Consider the following 13759-nt stretch of genomic DNA (forward strand, 5'->3'; position numbering starts at 1 on the left):
TTTGTGTTCATGATAACTCACAATATCATTTTACTCATCAACAGGGAAAACTGTGAGTACTCCTTGTAATTTAAAATCCTTTGAAATAACATAAAGTGAAGCAGTTTTATCCCTCAGGGTCACACCTGGATAGTTTCCAGTACTCCACCTGTCTCTGCTATGGGAGAGAGAGTCAAGTAGAGGCATACCCCTTCCATTCCTAGCTTGGGCAGTGGCTAGCGAGTGGAAGGCAATCTGCTACAAGTAAAAACTCACCTGTGCTGGGCAGCAGCGGCATGGTAGAGAGTCGAGGGTAGAGACTCAAATTTACTGTGTGGAAGAAAGCAATACTAAACCACTCCTGTATTTTTACCAAGAAAACTCTATGGTTATACTATCAGAATGATTGCAGATGGAGGTGGGGTGTTCTGGGAGAGATGTGTCCATCGCGTCGCTATGGATTGCAGATGACTCAACAGTGTAAGACAAGAAGCAGTTTTATTAACCCATATTATTTTAATTTTAAAGGAATCTTAAAGGTTAATCTTAAATATGATAGACAGTGTTACTCATGTTAGTTTACAAATGTAATAACTACAGAGCAGTGAGTCAAAGTAACTGTCTCGTGGATAGAGAGGTCAATCAATGGTTGAACAAACAATTTATTCTGAACTTCAGTTCTGTGTAACCATTAGCCTTAACTTGGGATATTTCATATCCCCAACTCTGGCTTGGGGAGACATAATATATGGGGTTCTTTGAATGCTTTTTTTTAAAATTTTTATCCACCAATTTCACAGTCAAACTTGGTCGATTCCACTTGAGCTTCCAGTGAACCCTGCTGACAAAAGAAATCAGGGTAACTCAAAACTGCACACTATTGTTAGCCAGTTGAGTGCTAGATGAAAAATTTATTCAGTTTGAACCTCAAACAGTGTCTCATATTTTATCTCCAAGTAATGCAGGAAAACAATGACTGCAACCAATCAATAAACATTCCAAATCGATCCACTTACTAACTGCTGAATTTACTGTTTCATTGCTTAAATTGGCAGAAACATTACTGCACTTAATACAAAAGTATAATATTACCACAAGAATGCATGGTACATAAGAGAAGAGATCATTATGTAAAACGTATTAACATTTGGAGCGTGACATATGAAATATACAAAACTTGACCTTTACTATTCAGAATTGACAAGGTGAAGTGAACATTTGGTGGGATATAGGGGACAGCTGGTGGTTGTGGGGGTGTTTTCCCCTATTATTTTCTGTTACCTGCCTCTCCACTGAAGCTTTAGGGTAGAGAAAAGTTAAAAAATATTCCTTTTCCCCTATCTCCTTGAGTAGTGGCCCATTAATGAGCAACTGCAAAGATACATATGACAAAGGGAAACTTTTCACCAAAAAAGACCCCATAAAGAAATTAGATTACTTTGAACAAAGCTCTAAGTCTATAATAAACCTAATAAACACTAACAGTCATAAGTTAGACAAGACCTGATACAAGGCCAATCATAGAAACCTGAATAAAGAAAATTAGATCTTAAAAGCATACCCCACAAGTGAAAAGAAATATAAACAGGTTTTTCTTTTTTTTCAAAGAGGAGATGATCAGCTCATTACAAAGATTAGCATAAATGCAAAAATTTCAAGAATAGCTTTTCAGGTGCAGAAAAGTTTATCAAACTAGCTACTAGCAGAAACGGGCCACTAGAGAAGCACTGTGACCTTGTGGAAAGAGCACGAGTCTGGAAATCAGAGGACCTGGATTCTAATCCCAGCTTCATCACTTGTGTGACCTTGGGCAAATCACAGCTTCTCTGTGCCTCAGTTCCCTCATCAGTAAAAAAGAGATTCAATACCTGTTCTTTCTCCCTGTTACAATGTGAGCCTCCTCATATCAGACAGATAATTGCTCTCCACCAATTCAAAACCTTATTGAAGGCATATCTCCTCCAAGAAGCCTTCCCTGACTAAGCCCTCCTCACATCTTCTCCCATTCCCTTCTGCGCCATTCTTACTTGCTCCTTCATTCATCCTCCCTCTCATCACCATGGCACATATGCATATATATCTGTATACCTCTGTAATTTATCTATTTATTTATTTATATTAATGTCTGTCTCCCCCTCTAGACTGTGAGCTCGTTGTGGGCCGGAATGTGTCTATTTGTTGTTATACTGTACTCTCCCAAGTGCTTAGTACAGTGTTTTGCACACAGTAAGGGCTCAATAAATATGATTGAATGAATGAATGAAAGTGAGCCCCATGTGAGGAAGTCTGTCTGACTGTAGTGAATCTATCCAAGTGCTTAGCAGACAGTGCTTGGTATAAAGTGCTTAATAAATACCACCATAAAGTGATCAATAAATAAAATAATTCCATAAATGTCAACATTTAGCATATCCACTGCATCTAATCATAATTTAAATTTGCCTCCTGTCCAGAGAGAATTAGTTACAAGGCTACTCTGGGGAAAGGAATAACTATAACACTACAGCATAACAAAATGAGTCGGTGGCTGATTTCAAGGAGACAAACGTTTCAGTATGCTTCAGTTATCAATATAAATCATAATTATCTTAACTGTAACCAAGGAGAGGTGACACCAAAATTGGGCTGTAAACTTTACCTAGATATATGCACCTGGATTTACACCATGTGACTGTGGTGAGAGGGTACCTTTTAATATTTGAAATTAGCAGTGTCCAAGGTTAAAGAACAGTCACAGACTCACATATCCAGAACATTCTCTAATTAAACATGGCAATTTCACTCTAACCCACCACATATTTAAATCTTCAATTAAATTACTAGATGAAATATTAATATAGGCCTTTTTTTTAAACAAATAACTGCAACACCGTCTGAAATCCATTCTTTCTCTGGTCCCTAAAAGGTATGCAAATATTACAGAGATATGGATCACGGGCCTGTACTCTCTCTAATTTCAAAGGAGATGCTTTACAGCTAATTGAAAAACTGGCATTTGCTGAGTCAGAGACACTGATAGGGATTAGAGAGATATTCAATCACTCTCATTTTGAAGGGGAGGGGACTTACAAGGAGTCTTCACATGGGGTCATGGTAATCAATAAACCATATTTGTAGAGTGCTTACTAGGTGCAGAGCACAGTACTAAGCACTTGGGAGAATATGATATAACAAAGTTACCAACATGTTCCTTGCCCCCAAGGAGATTACAGTCTAAAGGGGGAGGCAGATGTTAAAATAAATCATAGACACGTACATGAATGCTATGGGTTGGACAGTGGGCTGAATAAAGGGAACACATTCAAGTGCAAGGGTGGCATAGAATTGAGAAGGAATAGGGGAAAGGTGGGCTAAGTTGGGGAAGGTCTCTGGAAGGAGATGTGATTTTAATAAGGCTTGGAAGGTGTGGAGAGTGATCGTCTGTCAAATATGAAGGGGAAGGGAGTTCCAGGCCAGAGGCAGAACGTGGGTGAGGGGTGAGCGGCGAGAAAGACGAGACTGAGGTACAGGGAGTAGATTGGCATTAGAACAGTGAAGTGAACGTTGTGGATTGTAGAAGGAAATCAGTGAGGTAAAATAGGAGGGGGCAGGGTGAAGAGTTACCGTTTGATGTGGTGATGGATGGGCAACCAATGGAGCTTCTTGATGAGTAGGAAAACATGGACTGAACATTTTTTTGGAAAAATGATCCAGACATCAGAGTGGAATGTGAACTGGATTGGAGAGGTCAGCTAGGAAGCTGATGCAATAATCAAAGTGAGATAGGATAATATCGCCAAGATCCGCCCTTTCCTCTCCACCCAAAAGGCTACCTTACTGCTACAGGCTCTTGTTATATCCTGGCTAGACTACTGTGTCAGCCTTCTCTCTGATCTCCCTTCCTCCTCTCTCGCCCCGCTCCAGTCTATTCTTCACTCCGCTGCCCGGCTCATCTTCCTGCAGAAATGATCTGGGCATGTCACTCCTCTTCTTAAACACCTCCAGTGGTTGCCTATCAACCTCCACTCCAAACAAAAACTCCTCACTCTAGGCTTCAAGGCTCTACATCACCTCGCCCCCTCCTACCTCTCCTCCCTTCTCTCTTTCTACTGCCCACCCCGCATGCTCCGCTCCTCTGCCGCCCACCTCCTCACCGTCCCTCGGTCTCACCTATCCCACTGTCGACCGCTGGGCCACGTCCTCCCGCGGTCCCGGAATGCCCTCCCTCCTCACCTCCGCCAAACTAATTCTCTTCCCCTCTTCAAAACCCTACTTAAAACTCACCTCCTCCAAGAGGCCTTCCCAGACTGAGCTCCTCTTCTCTCTCTACTCCCTCTACCGCCCCCCTCACCTCTCCGCAGCTTAACCCTTTTTTCCCCCCATTTCCCTCTCCTCCTCCCCCTCTACCTTCCCATCCCCTTAGCACTGTACTCGTCTGCTCAACTGTATATATTTTCATTACCCTATTCATTTTGCTAATGAAATGTACATCGCCTTGATTCTATTTAGTTGCCATTTCTTTTCGAGATGTTCTTCCCCTTGACTCTATTTATTGCCATTGTTCTTGTCTGTCTGTCTCCCCCGATTATACTGTAAGCCCATCAAATGGCAGGGACTGTCTCTATCTGTTGCCGACTTGTTCATTCCAAGCACTTAGTACAGTGCTCTGCACATAGTAAGCACTCAATAAATACTATTGAATGAATGAATGAAAGTGCTTGGATCCACATGGTAGCAGTTTGGATGGAGAGGAAGCGGTGGATTTTAGCGATGTTATGAAGTTGTAGGTCTAGGACTATATGTGTTTAAATGAGTAGTCCCTGAACATTTCTGAATTCTCAATGTAGCTTCCTGACTCCTTAGCACCTCATGCTTGTCTTGACTGTCTTCTGTTTCTCCTTCTCCATTTGAACATCATCCTCTCCAACTCATCAGTGGTATCCAGTGCTACTGGGTGCAGAACACTGTACTTAGGCTTTTAGGAGACTACTATAGAGTAGCCACTATCCGTGCCCTCCAGGATGTATCAATCTAGTGGAGGAAATTAAAATTATGCCCTTTACCTCCTTGCACTACTCAGGGGTCTTCTTTCCTCCCTCATGTAACACCTTTAAAAATGCAAAGAAAAAAACAGCAAAACACTGTTTATGGGTCCTCCTTTCCTTTCAAATCTCTTCTCTTTCTACACCTCAGCTTCCTCTTTTTACTCCTCAAAAGTATAGCATTTTAAGGAACAAAAGTCACTATGCAGTGCTTATAACTGCAACACATATTTGGGTGTCCAGATGAGTTAAGTACTGCATAATGATATGGCTAACCATGTCATAATCTGAGGAGCTTGGCCTCATCCTTTTCCTATCATCAGTAGAGTAAAACAGAGATGTACCATGAAGCTAATGCATTTTATGGATAATGATCCTCCTATCTGGTGAATTCCTCAAAGATTATCCATCAACAAACCACTGTAACTAGTCAACTATATCCATTCTCAAATGTTCTAAGCCTTGGGTTGGGCACTGGTGGCGAGGAGAGGGTGGGACAGGGGAAGAACATTCCACTTACCTCCGCCCATTTCCTGCTGCCTCCCCTGGAGACTGCCAGCCAGCCCACCAGCCTGCCAAGCCTTTGCAAAGTGCTAGGTTAATACCCTGAGCAACTTGAATCTTCTATTTCACTCAAGATCAAAGGATTCAGTGTCTGTCTGGTTGCTGAAAAGCACAGAGCTTTCATTTTCTATCAATTAAAATATTCTAAGATTTTTTTTCAAATAATGATAGCTTCAGAGCAACCCCAGGGACCTCAACATTTGAGATTGGAAAATGAATTTGAAGCAGAAGCTGTAACCATCAATGAGGAAGCTAAATATCTAAGATTTAGGTGATATTTGTGATTCTTTAGACCCTTTTGTGAACTTTGGAAGTGATGAAGATTTAAATAATCACTTTTCTACAAGGGCAAGCCCTTTTTGGCTTGGGGCCAGGCCAAACTGACATGGTTGTTTCATCACGCCCAGGACAACAGAAAAATGATCAGATGGCAATTATTATTACCTTGATGGTATTTGTTAAGGCCTTATTATGTGTCAAATACTGTTCTAAGCCCTGGAGTAGTCCCTGTCCCACTTGGGGCTCACAGTCTAAATAGGAGGGAGTAGGATTTAATCCCCATTTTACAGTTGAAAAAATTGAGGCACAGAGAAGTGAAATTACTCACCCAAGGTCACGCAGCAGAAAAATGGTGGAGCCAGAATTAGAACCCAGGCTCTGACTCTCAGGCTCATGCTCTTTTCACTAGTCTACACTGCTTTTCTATGTATTTGACAAGTCCCAACCCCACAGAGATGTTATTTTAAATGTCCCTTTAATTTAAAGGTATATGGAACAATACCCCAGAGACAAAAATCAAATGACCATATTTCCCTTGATTGGAAGAGAGTCACATCCCTTCCTGAGAAAAATTGAAATAAGTTATACATGGGAACCAGTTTAGAGGCAGACAGAATAGAGAACTTGAAATTATATAACAATTCTGAAGGGGACTTTGGCTGTTTCCACGGAATATCTACCAGGATCCATGCCAAATGTCAGTTTAAGTGAGTGTTATTTCAATGAATCCAAGTTATATAACCATTTCTTTTCACATACACAAACTGAAAGGGCATTCAAAATTCAGGACACATTGTAACTCATTAACTTTGTTCACATATAGGCATACAGGCAACATTTTCAAACATACACTCTGAAATGATGAGCCACACAACCAAAATGCTCAAATGGAATCCATGGTTTCAGGTAGGGTTGATGTCTACTGGAGCTAACAAGTCATTTTTTTTCTTATATATTCACTTCTTACATGAGACAAAGTTCACCATGACTGTGAAATTCAACAAAGCCAAGTGCTATGGGAAAAGAATTAGTGAAACACTAAACACTAATTTTTAATGACTTTTCACTATTCAGCATTTTCCTACAGGAATTTCAATGAATTTGGAAGAACCCAAGTGAAAAACATGATCAAAAATGTGATTACACAGCTTTCAATGAAATTTTAGGCAGTTCTATTTTATAGGTAACTGGTCAAAGCATCCCATTTTGCCTAATACTTTGCCAATAGTTTACTCAGATACCTTCATCTAGGCAGATAAATCTATTAAGAGTAAAAGACTCACCTTTATTATTTGCTGAGTCTTGGGTCCCTGGAGTTCTAACTGATAATTCTTTGGATGAGCTGGAGCTCCTTTCTCCTGCTACATTGCACCTAAACTGAGAGGGGAAAATCATACATAGTTCAAGTCAACCTTGTAAATAGATAATCATCAACTGATAGCAATAGTTTCTTCCAAATGAGCAGTAAAGTACTCAGATTTCATTTATTTAGTTGTCTACTTCATGGGGACAGAGCAGCTGGAAAATTATTTTTGATAATTGGTTAAGTTTGATTCAGTACTTTTCATCAAAGTTATTTCAGGTAAAAGTCTGGGCAAAAAATAAAAAGATATTTGGAGAAAAAAGTACATGGAATTCACCCGAGCAGGAATTTAACCAAAAAGCAAATTTGTATCACTCAAAAATGACTGCCATTAAGAGTTATGTTTATCACATTCCTGTCAAACTAAAATAGTCCTTGTTCTTTTGGAAGCTTTTCTGAACATAGAAACTCTGGACATTCACCATAAATACTCAAAACCCAGTCATTTTTAAAGGAATTTTTGATATTTTTTCATTAGGACTCTTTTAAAAGGTAATTTGCTTTTACAGTGGGTCCCAGGTAAGATTCGGTCAAGAATCTGTTGACTGTCAAGAACACGTAGGGTCTTGTGTTTACCCACTGAGGGAGTAATAATAATAATAATAAAGATGGTATTTAAGTGCTTACTATGTGCCAAGCACTGTTCTAAGCACTGGGATAGATACAAGGTAATCAGAATGTCCCACATGGGGATCACATTCTTAATCCCCATTTTACAGATGAGGTAACTGAGGCACAGAGAAGTTAAGTGACTTGCCCAAAGTCACACAGCTGACAAATGGCAGATCCGAGATGAGAACCCACGACCTCGGACTCCCAAGCCCATGCTCTTTCCACTAAACCACACTGCTTCCTTGTAAAAAACCAAGTAAACCATTTTTAACCCAGTTATATATTTCCTGAGCAGCCAAAATTGTTTTAAGGCTTTTAAGACATTCAATAAATACCACTGATTGATTAAAAGCAGCTCAAGACACACTGAAATTTGGCCATTTTGGTGGGTGGCAAGGGTAAACACTCTGACTGCATTAGACAGGGTCTTAAAAGAATTGTTGCACTTTTCTAAGCTTGCCCATTCCAGGAGCAATAATTTTTGACTCTGAGCCCTAGTGCATTTTGTTTTGAAAAATGCATGTTCACTTCAATAACAATTTCTGGTTATGTCACTTTTTCATTTGGAGATGATGAAACCCTGGAAAAATATTAATCACTTTAATAGTCGCAAACAAGATTGACTAGCTCTAAAACAAGGTCGATCAGCTTCTCTGGAGATACAGAGGGACAGTGAGGTAAAAACCTCAGATCCCAGCACGACTTAGTGGGTAAGAGCATGGGCCTGGGAGTCGAAAGGACCTGGGTTCTAATCCCACTCTGTCTGCTGTGTGACCTTGGGCAAGTCACTCAGCTTCTCTGGGCCTCAGTTCCCTCATCTCTAAAATGGGAATTATGAGTGGGAGCCCCATGTGGGACAGGCACTGTGTCCAACATGATTAACCTGTAACTACCCCAGCACATGGAACAGTATACTTGCACACAGTAAGAGCTTGACAAATACCATCATTATAACAATTATTATTATTATTATTAGATGCCTTATTTTCTTTAAAGGCCAGAGAAAGCCAAAGCCTGGAAATATAGAATGGAGCTACAGTCATCAATTAAGTCAAGGTTTTATTTGCAGGAGGTAACCCTAAAATAGCATTTTATAAGTAATAACAGAATGGATGATTGAGCATGCATTTCAGAATTGTGCACTGCATAACCACTTCTTCCTACTCAGTAACACTGGCCAAGAGGGATAAAATAAAATGTGCCTGCAGTGTTATTTATCTGCATTTTTCTCTTGTTATCCCTACCGTGGTCTCATGCACCTTTTAAGTACATTTTAGTTTGCTGGCTATTTCTTAGTGGGAGAAAATTGGGTTCCAGCTGCCTTGGCATTCAACTTACTATTGCAACATATACTTACTTTTAGATGCTGCCAATCTATACAAAGAGACATGGTAAAAGATGAAGGCTAGAGTAACTATCTAATATCCTCCCCTGAAAGCAAGTCAGCTGAAGACTTGCAACACTGTAAAAATTCACCTATAACTGAAAGTGGAACGGATAATATAAGGCCTCTGATACATCCCCATCAAAAAGGCAGACATCTTTAAAAGGGGGCACAATCTAACAGAAAGGGCATAGATCTGGGAGGCCAGAAAGCCGGCTTTTGATTCCACCTTGCCGCTGGCCTACTGCGTGATCTTCAGCAGGCCACTTAACCTTGAGGTGCCTCAGTTTCCATAATGGGGACAATGCACCCAACTCTACTGCATGAGTGGAATTCCTGCAAAACCTTAAGTTAAAGAAATAGTGGGGTGCAGTACTCACCTCCTCCAAAGCTGAGCATGTGCACTCAAGCAGTTTCTTCCTATAATGCAACACACTGACCCCAAACAGTTTTGTATCGTGAAAAGAACGTTCCCTAATTCCAACAGCATTTTAGCCACAATATGTAGTGAAGACACATGTTATGGCAGAACTGAGTGTTCCTGGTGCTCCTCATCTCATCAGTAAGAGGAGCATACAAAATACAAAACATTAAAGGAATATAAGAGCACTGTAAAAATTTGAGGTTTTAAAGATTTTGGTGAATGTCTAATGTGGTCTAAATAGGAAATGCAATCACATTTACAACAACTACTGCTTCTGGTCAGGTCTGTTTCTGGTCTAACTCAGATATTTCATTTGAATTCCACTTTGTTAACAATACTATTAACAAACAGTATGTTCAGATAGCTATATCTGTCCAGAAATCTCACTTTTTCTCACCCGGATACTTTCAGGGCTTATTGAAAATGAGACCAGGCTGGGCCACTCAGGAGTGCTGGGAAACTATGAAACAGTGGAGCCAGGTCTGTCCACCTAATCACCTGTCATTTTCTCTCTTCCTGCTCACTCGCCCATGCTTCCTACCTGGACTGAAAGGGGGAACAGAGAGCAGGCTGAGTTCAGTAACTCTATAGACAGAGTGTGAAGTCTTAGATCTGCCAGTCCATTTCAAGGCCAGAATTGACTGGGAGTGAGTGATTGAATGAAGCAGCGTGGCTTAGTGAAAAAAGCATGGGCTTGGGAGTCAGAGGACGTAGATTCTAATTCCGACTCCGCCACTTGTCTGCTGTGTGACTTTGGGCAAGCCACTTCACTTCTCTGTGCCTCAGTTCCCATCTGTAAAACAGATATTAATGCTGTGAGCCCCACGTGGAATATGGACTGTGTCCAACCTGATTAGCTTGTAACTGCTACAGTGCTTACTACAGTGCCTGGCACATAGTAAGCACTTCAATACCATAAAAAAAAAGGAATCCATCTTATTCCCCTTGATATTAACATGAAAAGCACCTTACACATTCAATAAATGGAAAAGAAGGACATTTTTACTTACTTGCAACAGTGTCAAGGAAAGCTTCTTTTTCTTGATTACTGGTGACATGCTTTGTGAATCTGAGCGAATATCAGTGCCTTTGGAGTTGGTGGCATCTTTCTCAGATGTCTCACTACTAACTTCTTTCTCCAGGTGCTTTTCCTGGTAGGTTCCAAATATCTTGCATAATTGGGCCTGTTCAGCCTCAGTCTTACGGTTTGAATATTTTCCTAAATAATATGGGAGTTTAATGGCAGTACCATAAACACTCCTGGCATTAACTTGGTTGGTCTCCATTTTTACATTCTGCTTTGCAAGATCAGAATAGGATCCTGAACAGCCGATTCCTAAAAGTTAAAAAAAATCTCCTGTTTTATTATCTTTTATCTGCCCCAGTGCTTAATACACTGTGTGGCACAAAGTGCTTAACAAATACCATCATTATATTCACAGCATTTTTAACTCAATAGGAATTCCTAAACACTTTCAGCCTTATTAATATCAATGAATTCTGGAACAAATATAGTTGCTTGAGATTAGATAAAAAGGCAACATGATTTTCTTGGTCAGACAGTTAACGAAATATATTATTCTGAGTTTCTTGAATGTATAAAGTTAAACTGAACCTGCTAAATATTTTTTCAGCAAAAAAAAAAAGGTAACAAAGGGCTAAATACAATATTTTAAAGACTCCAGGAACAGTTGGGAAGCAGTGTGGTCCAGTTGGAAGATCATGGGCTTGAGAGTCAGGAGACCTGAAATGTAATTTTGGCTAGTCTTGCCTGCTGTGTGACCTATGGCAAGTCACTTAACTCCTCTATGCCTCAGCTTTCCCGTCTGTCAAAAGTAGAGGAGATACCTATTCTCCCTCCCACTTAGGCTGTGAGCCACATGTGGGACAGGGACTGTGTCCAATATTCCCTGATTGTTTCTACCCCAGCGTTTAGTACAGCAGTTGGCACACAGTAAGTACTTAAATGCCATAGTTATTATTATTAGTTGGAAAACAAGTATGTCGATATTGAGCAAGGGTTTTTATTTCCCCTAAACTGGCTTTCTCTCCTTCCTAATTTCAGCAGATAAAATTGGGTCTAACATGTCACTCCCCACAGGATTTTACATCAGCAGCATATCTACCGGCCTACAAAGAGCACATTGCTAGAATATTTCGGCACACACATGGCCATCAATAATCTCAGGAGCCACTACTGATTGTTCTGGGCTGCAAGGACACACATAAGACAAAAGTGAACACTACTTATGTGACAAAGAGTTCCAGCTGGTTTTGTGGTTTGTCATTGGTAATATATTGTTCTACCAGGTATAAATCAAAATGGGAAAAACAAGATGGGAGACTAAAAAGGAAGACGAGTTGCTTGAAAGAATTTCCTTAAGAGAAATGTGCATTTACCTAAACAAGAATAGGACAGAGAACATCATTTTACCAACAGTATACGTTACTCAACCTTATGATCTAACTGAAGTAATGGGAATTTCTCAGACTTGAAAGCTAGGCAATTGTGGAGAGAGAGAAGAACTTGCAACTGGTTATGCTTCACTAACTAGCTTTCTTCTTGCAGATTTTTTGAAAAACTGTCCGAGATACACTTTTCCATAAGTACAGTTCAGTATGAATGTAGTTTAGCTGTAGCTATCGGCCCACTGAAAGGCTAAATCAAGGTAAACTGGCCCATATGCCTGTAAATGTCAGTTGGTAGAGTTGGTTATACTTCTGGTGTTAATAAGTTTCATTAGGAAAGCTTGTTCAGAAGGTTTCTACTAAATTTAGAGCAGTATAATATCTGCCCTGTTGTTCAGAGAGATAAGGCATCATATTATCAACAACCAACAATATATGTGAAACATAAGCAGTCCTTATCTCACCTGAGTCCTTGATGCTACCCAATACATTCTGACCTTGGTTCATCACATTAATGATCTTCTCTTTCCCAGAAGGCACTTCTGTGTTGACCTGCCTCGCCTTTTCTGCTGGCTTTTCGCTGACCTTGAAGTCAGTTGTAGCTGCTTCCATGGCTGTGACTTTTGTACCAGCTAACGTAGCTCGTATTTGCTCAGCCGTCGAAGTTTTAATCCTTACAGATTGAGATCTGCCAGGCTGGGTGCTGTTATAAGAGATATTGCTGTCAGAGCAGAATGTCTGTCTTGGATAAGATAAAATGTCTACCAATATAAATGTTCCTTTCACCTGCTTAAAGTGGCAGAAAACTGACAATTTTTCATCTTTTCGTGCTCTAGATAGTGTTTACAATTTATTAAATGTTAGACCAACAATTGATTTAATATTTCCTAATCTTTTATCACAGATCTTTAGCCCAAGTTATTAAGCTATAAAACTAAAATAAATTCAAGTAGCTCATCATTAGCCAAGATCCGAATCTAGTAATTAAATTATTGAAAAAAACCGGAGTAACTGAATGGAAAAAAAATCAGTAGAAAATTGAAATCACCCCGTTAACCCAAGTAATAATGGAGTGTAATCTACTGTTGAAATATAGTAGTAATACCACACAAGAGTGTAGCTAGAGGTAAATTCACAGGAATAACACTCCAAAAGCAATAGGGCTGCTAGCCGTGATGCATTCTTTATGAAAGACCAGTAAAGGACCTCTACAGAGATAGTTCCAAATGAAATTTCATGAGGTAAGTGTTAATGAGGGCAGATTTAATCATATGCAATAGGTAATCTGGAAAACAAAAATGTTTCTAATGAGAGTTAAATGAAATAGAAGATGCTCTTAAACAGATTTCTTTTGCCAATTCAAAGTAAGCTTCACTGTGAGAAAAATGCTATACAGACCACATTAAGCAGCCAGTTAAGGCAGTAAATTCTGAGTAGCCATAGGTGAAATCCTACTAAAGAGCCTTCAATTCGGGGTCTGAACTGGGTGGAAGAGAAACCATACAGAAGAGAGACTCTATACAACATGCCATACCCATCCTAGAATGGTAAGTTGGCCACAGAACCAAGAGAGTTACAGAAATTGATCCTCTGGTTGAAGGCGGAGGTGCACAGTCATGACTAACAATATAACAAATATATGCTAAGGACATACATACGTATCACAATCCACAAACATGAAGAGTGAAAAATCAAATGTTGTGCTGCTAGTCTTTTCCAACAAG

At 39.9% G+C, this 13759-nt stretch overlaps 1 protein-coding gene across 5 annotated transcripts in view; it reads right to left on the bottom strand.

The window, feature by feature from the left end:
- Nucleotides 1–458: 458 nt before the first annotated feature.
- KDM4C (lysine demethylase 4C) overlaps nt 459–13759 on the bottom strand; it is a 233028-nt gene continuing 219727 nt past the window's right edge. For 4 of the 5 annotated variants that reach the window (XM_029054686.2, XM_029054688.1, XM_029054690.1 and 1 more), the window contains 4 exons: nt 12500–12738; nt 10637–10962; nt 7127–7220; nt 459–820 (listed from right to left, as the gene is read on the bottom strand). In XM_029054686.2, coding sequence (XP_028910519.1) covers nt 780–820; nt 7127–7220; nt 10637–10962; nt 12500–12738 — 700 coding nt within the window. In that variant the 3' untranslated portion in view covers nt 459–779. The remainder of the gene's footprint in view (nt 821–7126; nt 7221–10636; nt 10963–12499; nt 12739–13759) is intronic. The other variant, XM_029054687.2, reaches the window with a different exon arrangement.

The sequence above is a fragment of the Ornithorhynchus anatinus genome, chromosome X5 (assembly GCF_004115215.2).
Source record: "Ornithorhynchus anatinus isolate Pmale09 chromosome X5, mOrnAna1.pri.v4, whole genome shotgun sequence".
Classification (NCBI taxonomy): Eukaryota; Metazoa; Chordata; class Mammalia; order Monotremata; family Ornithorhynchidae; genus Ornithorhynchus; species Ornithorhynchus anatinus.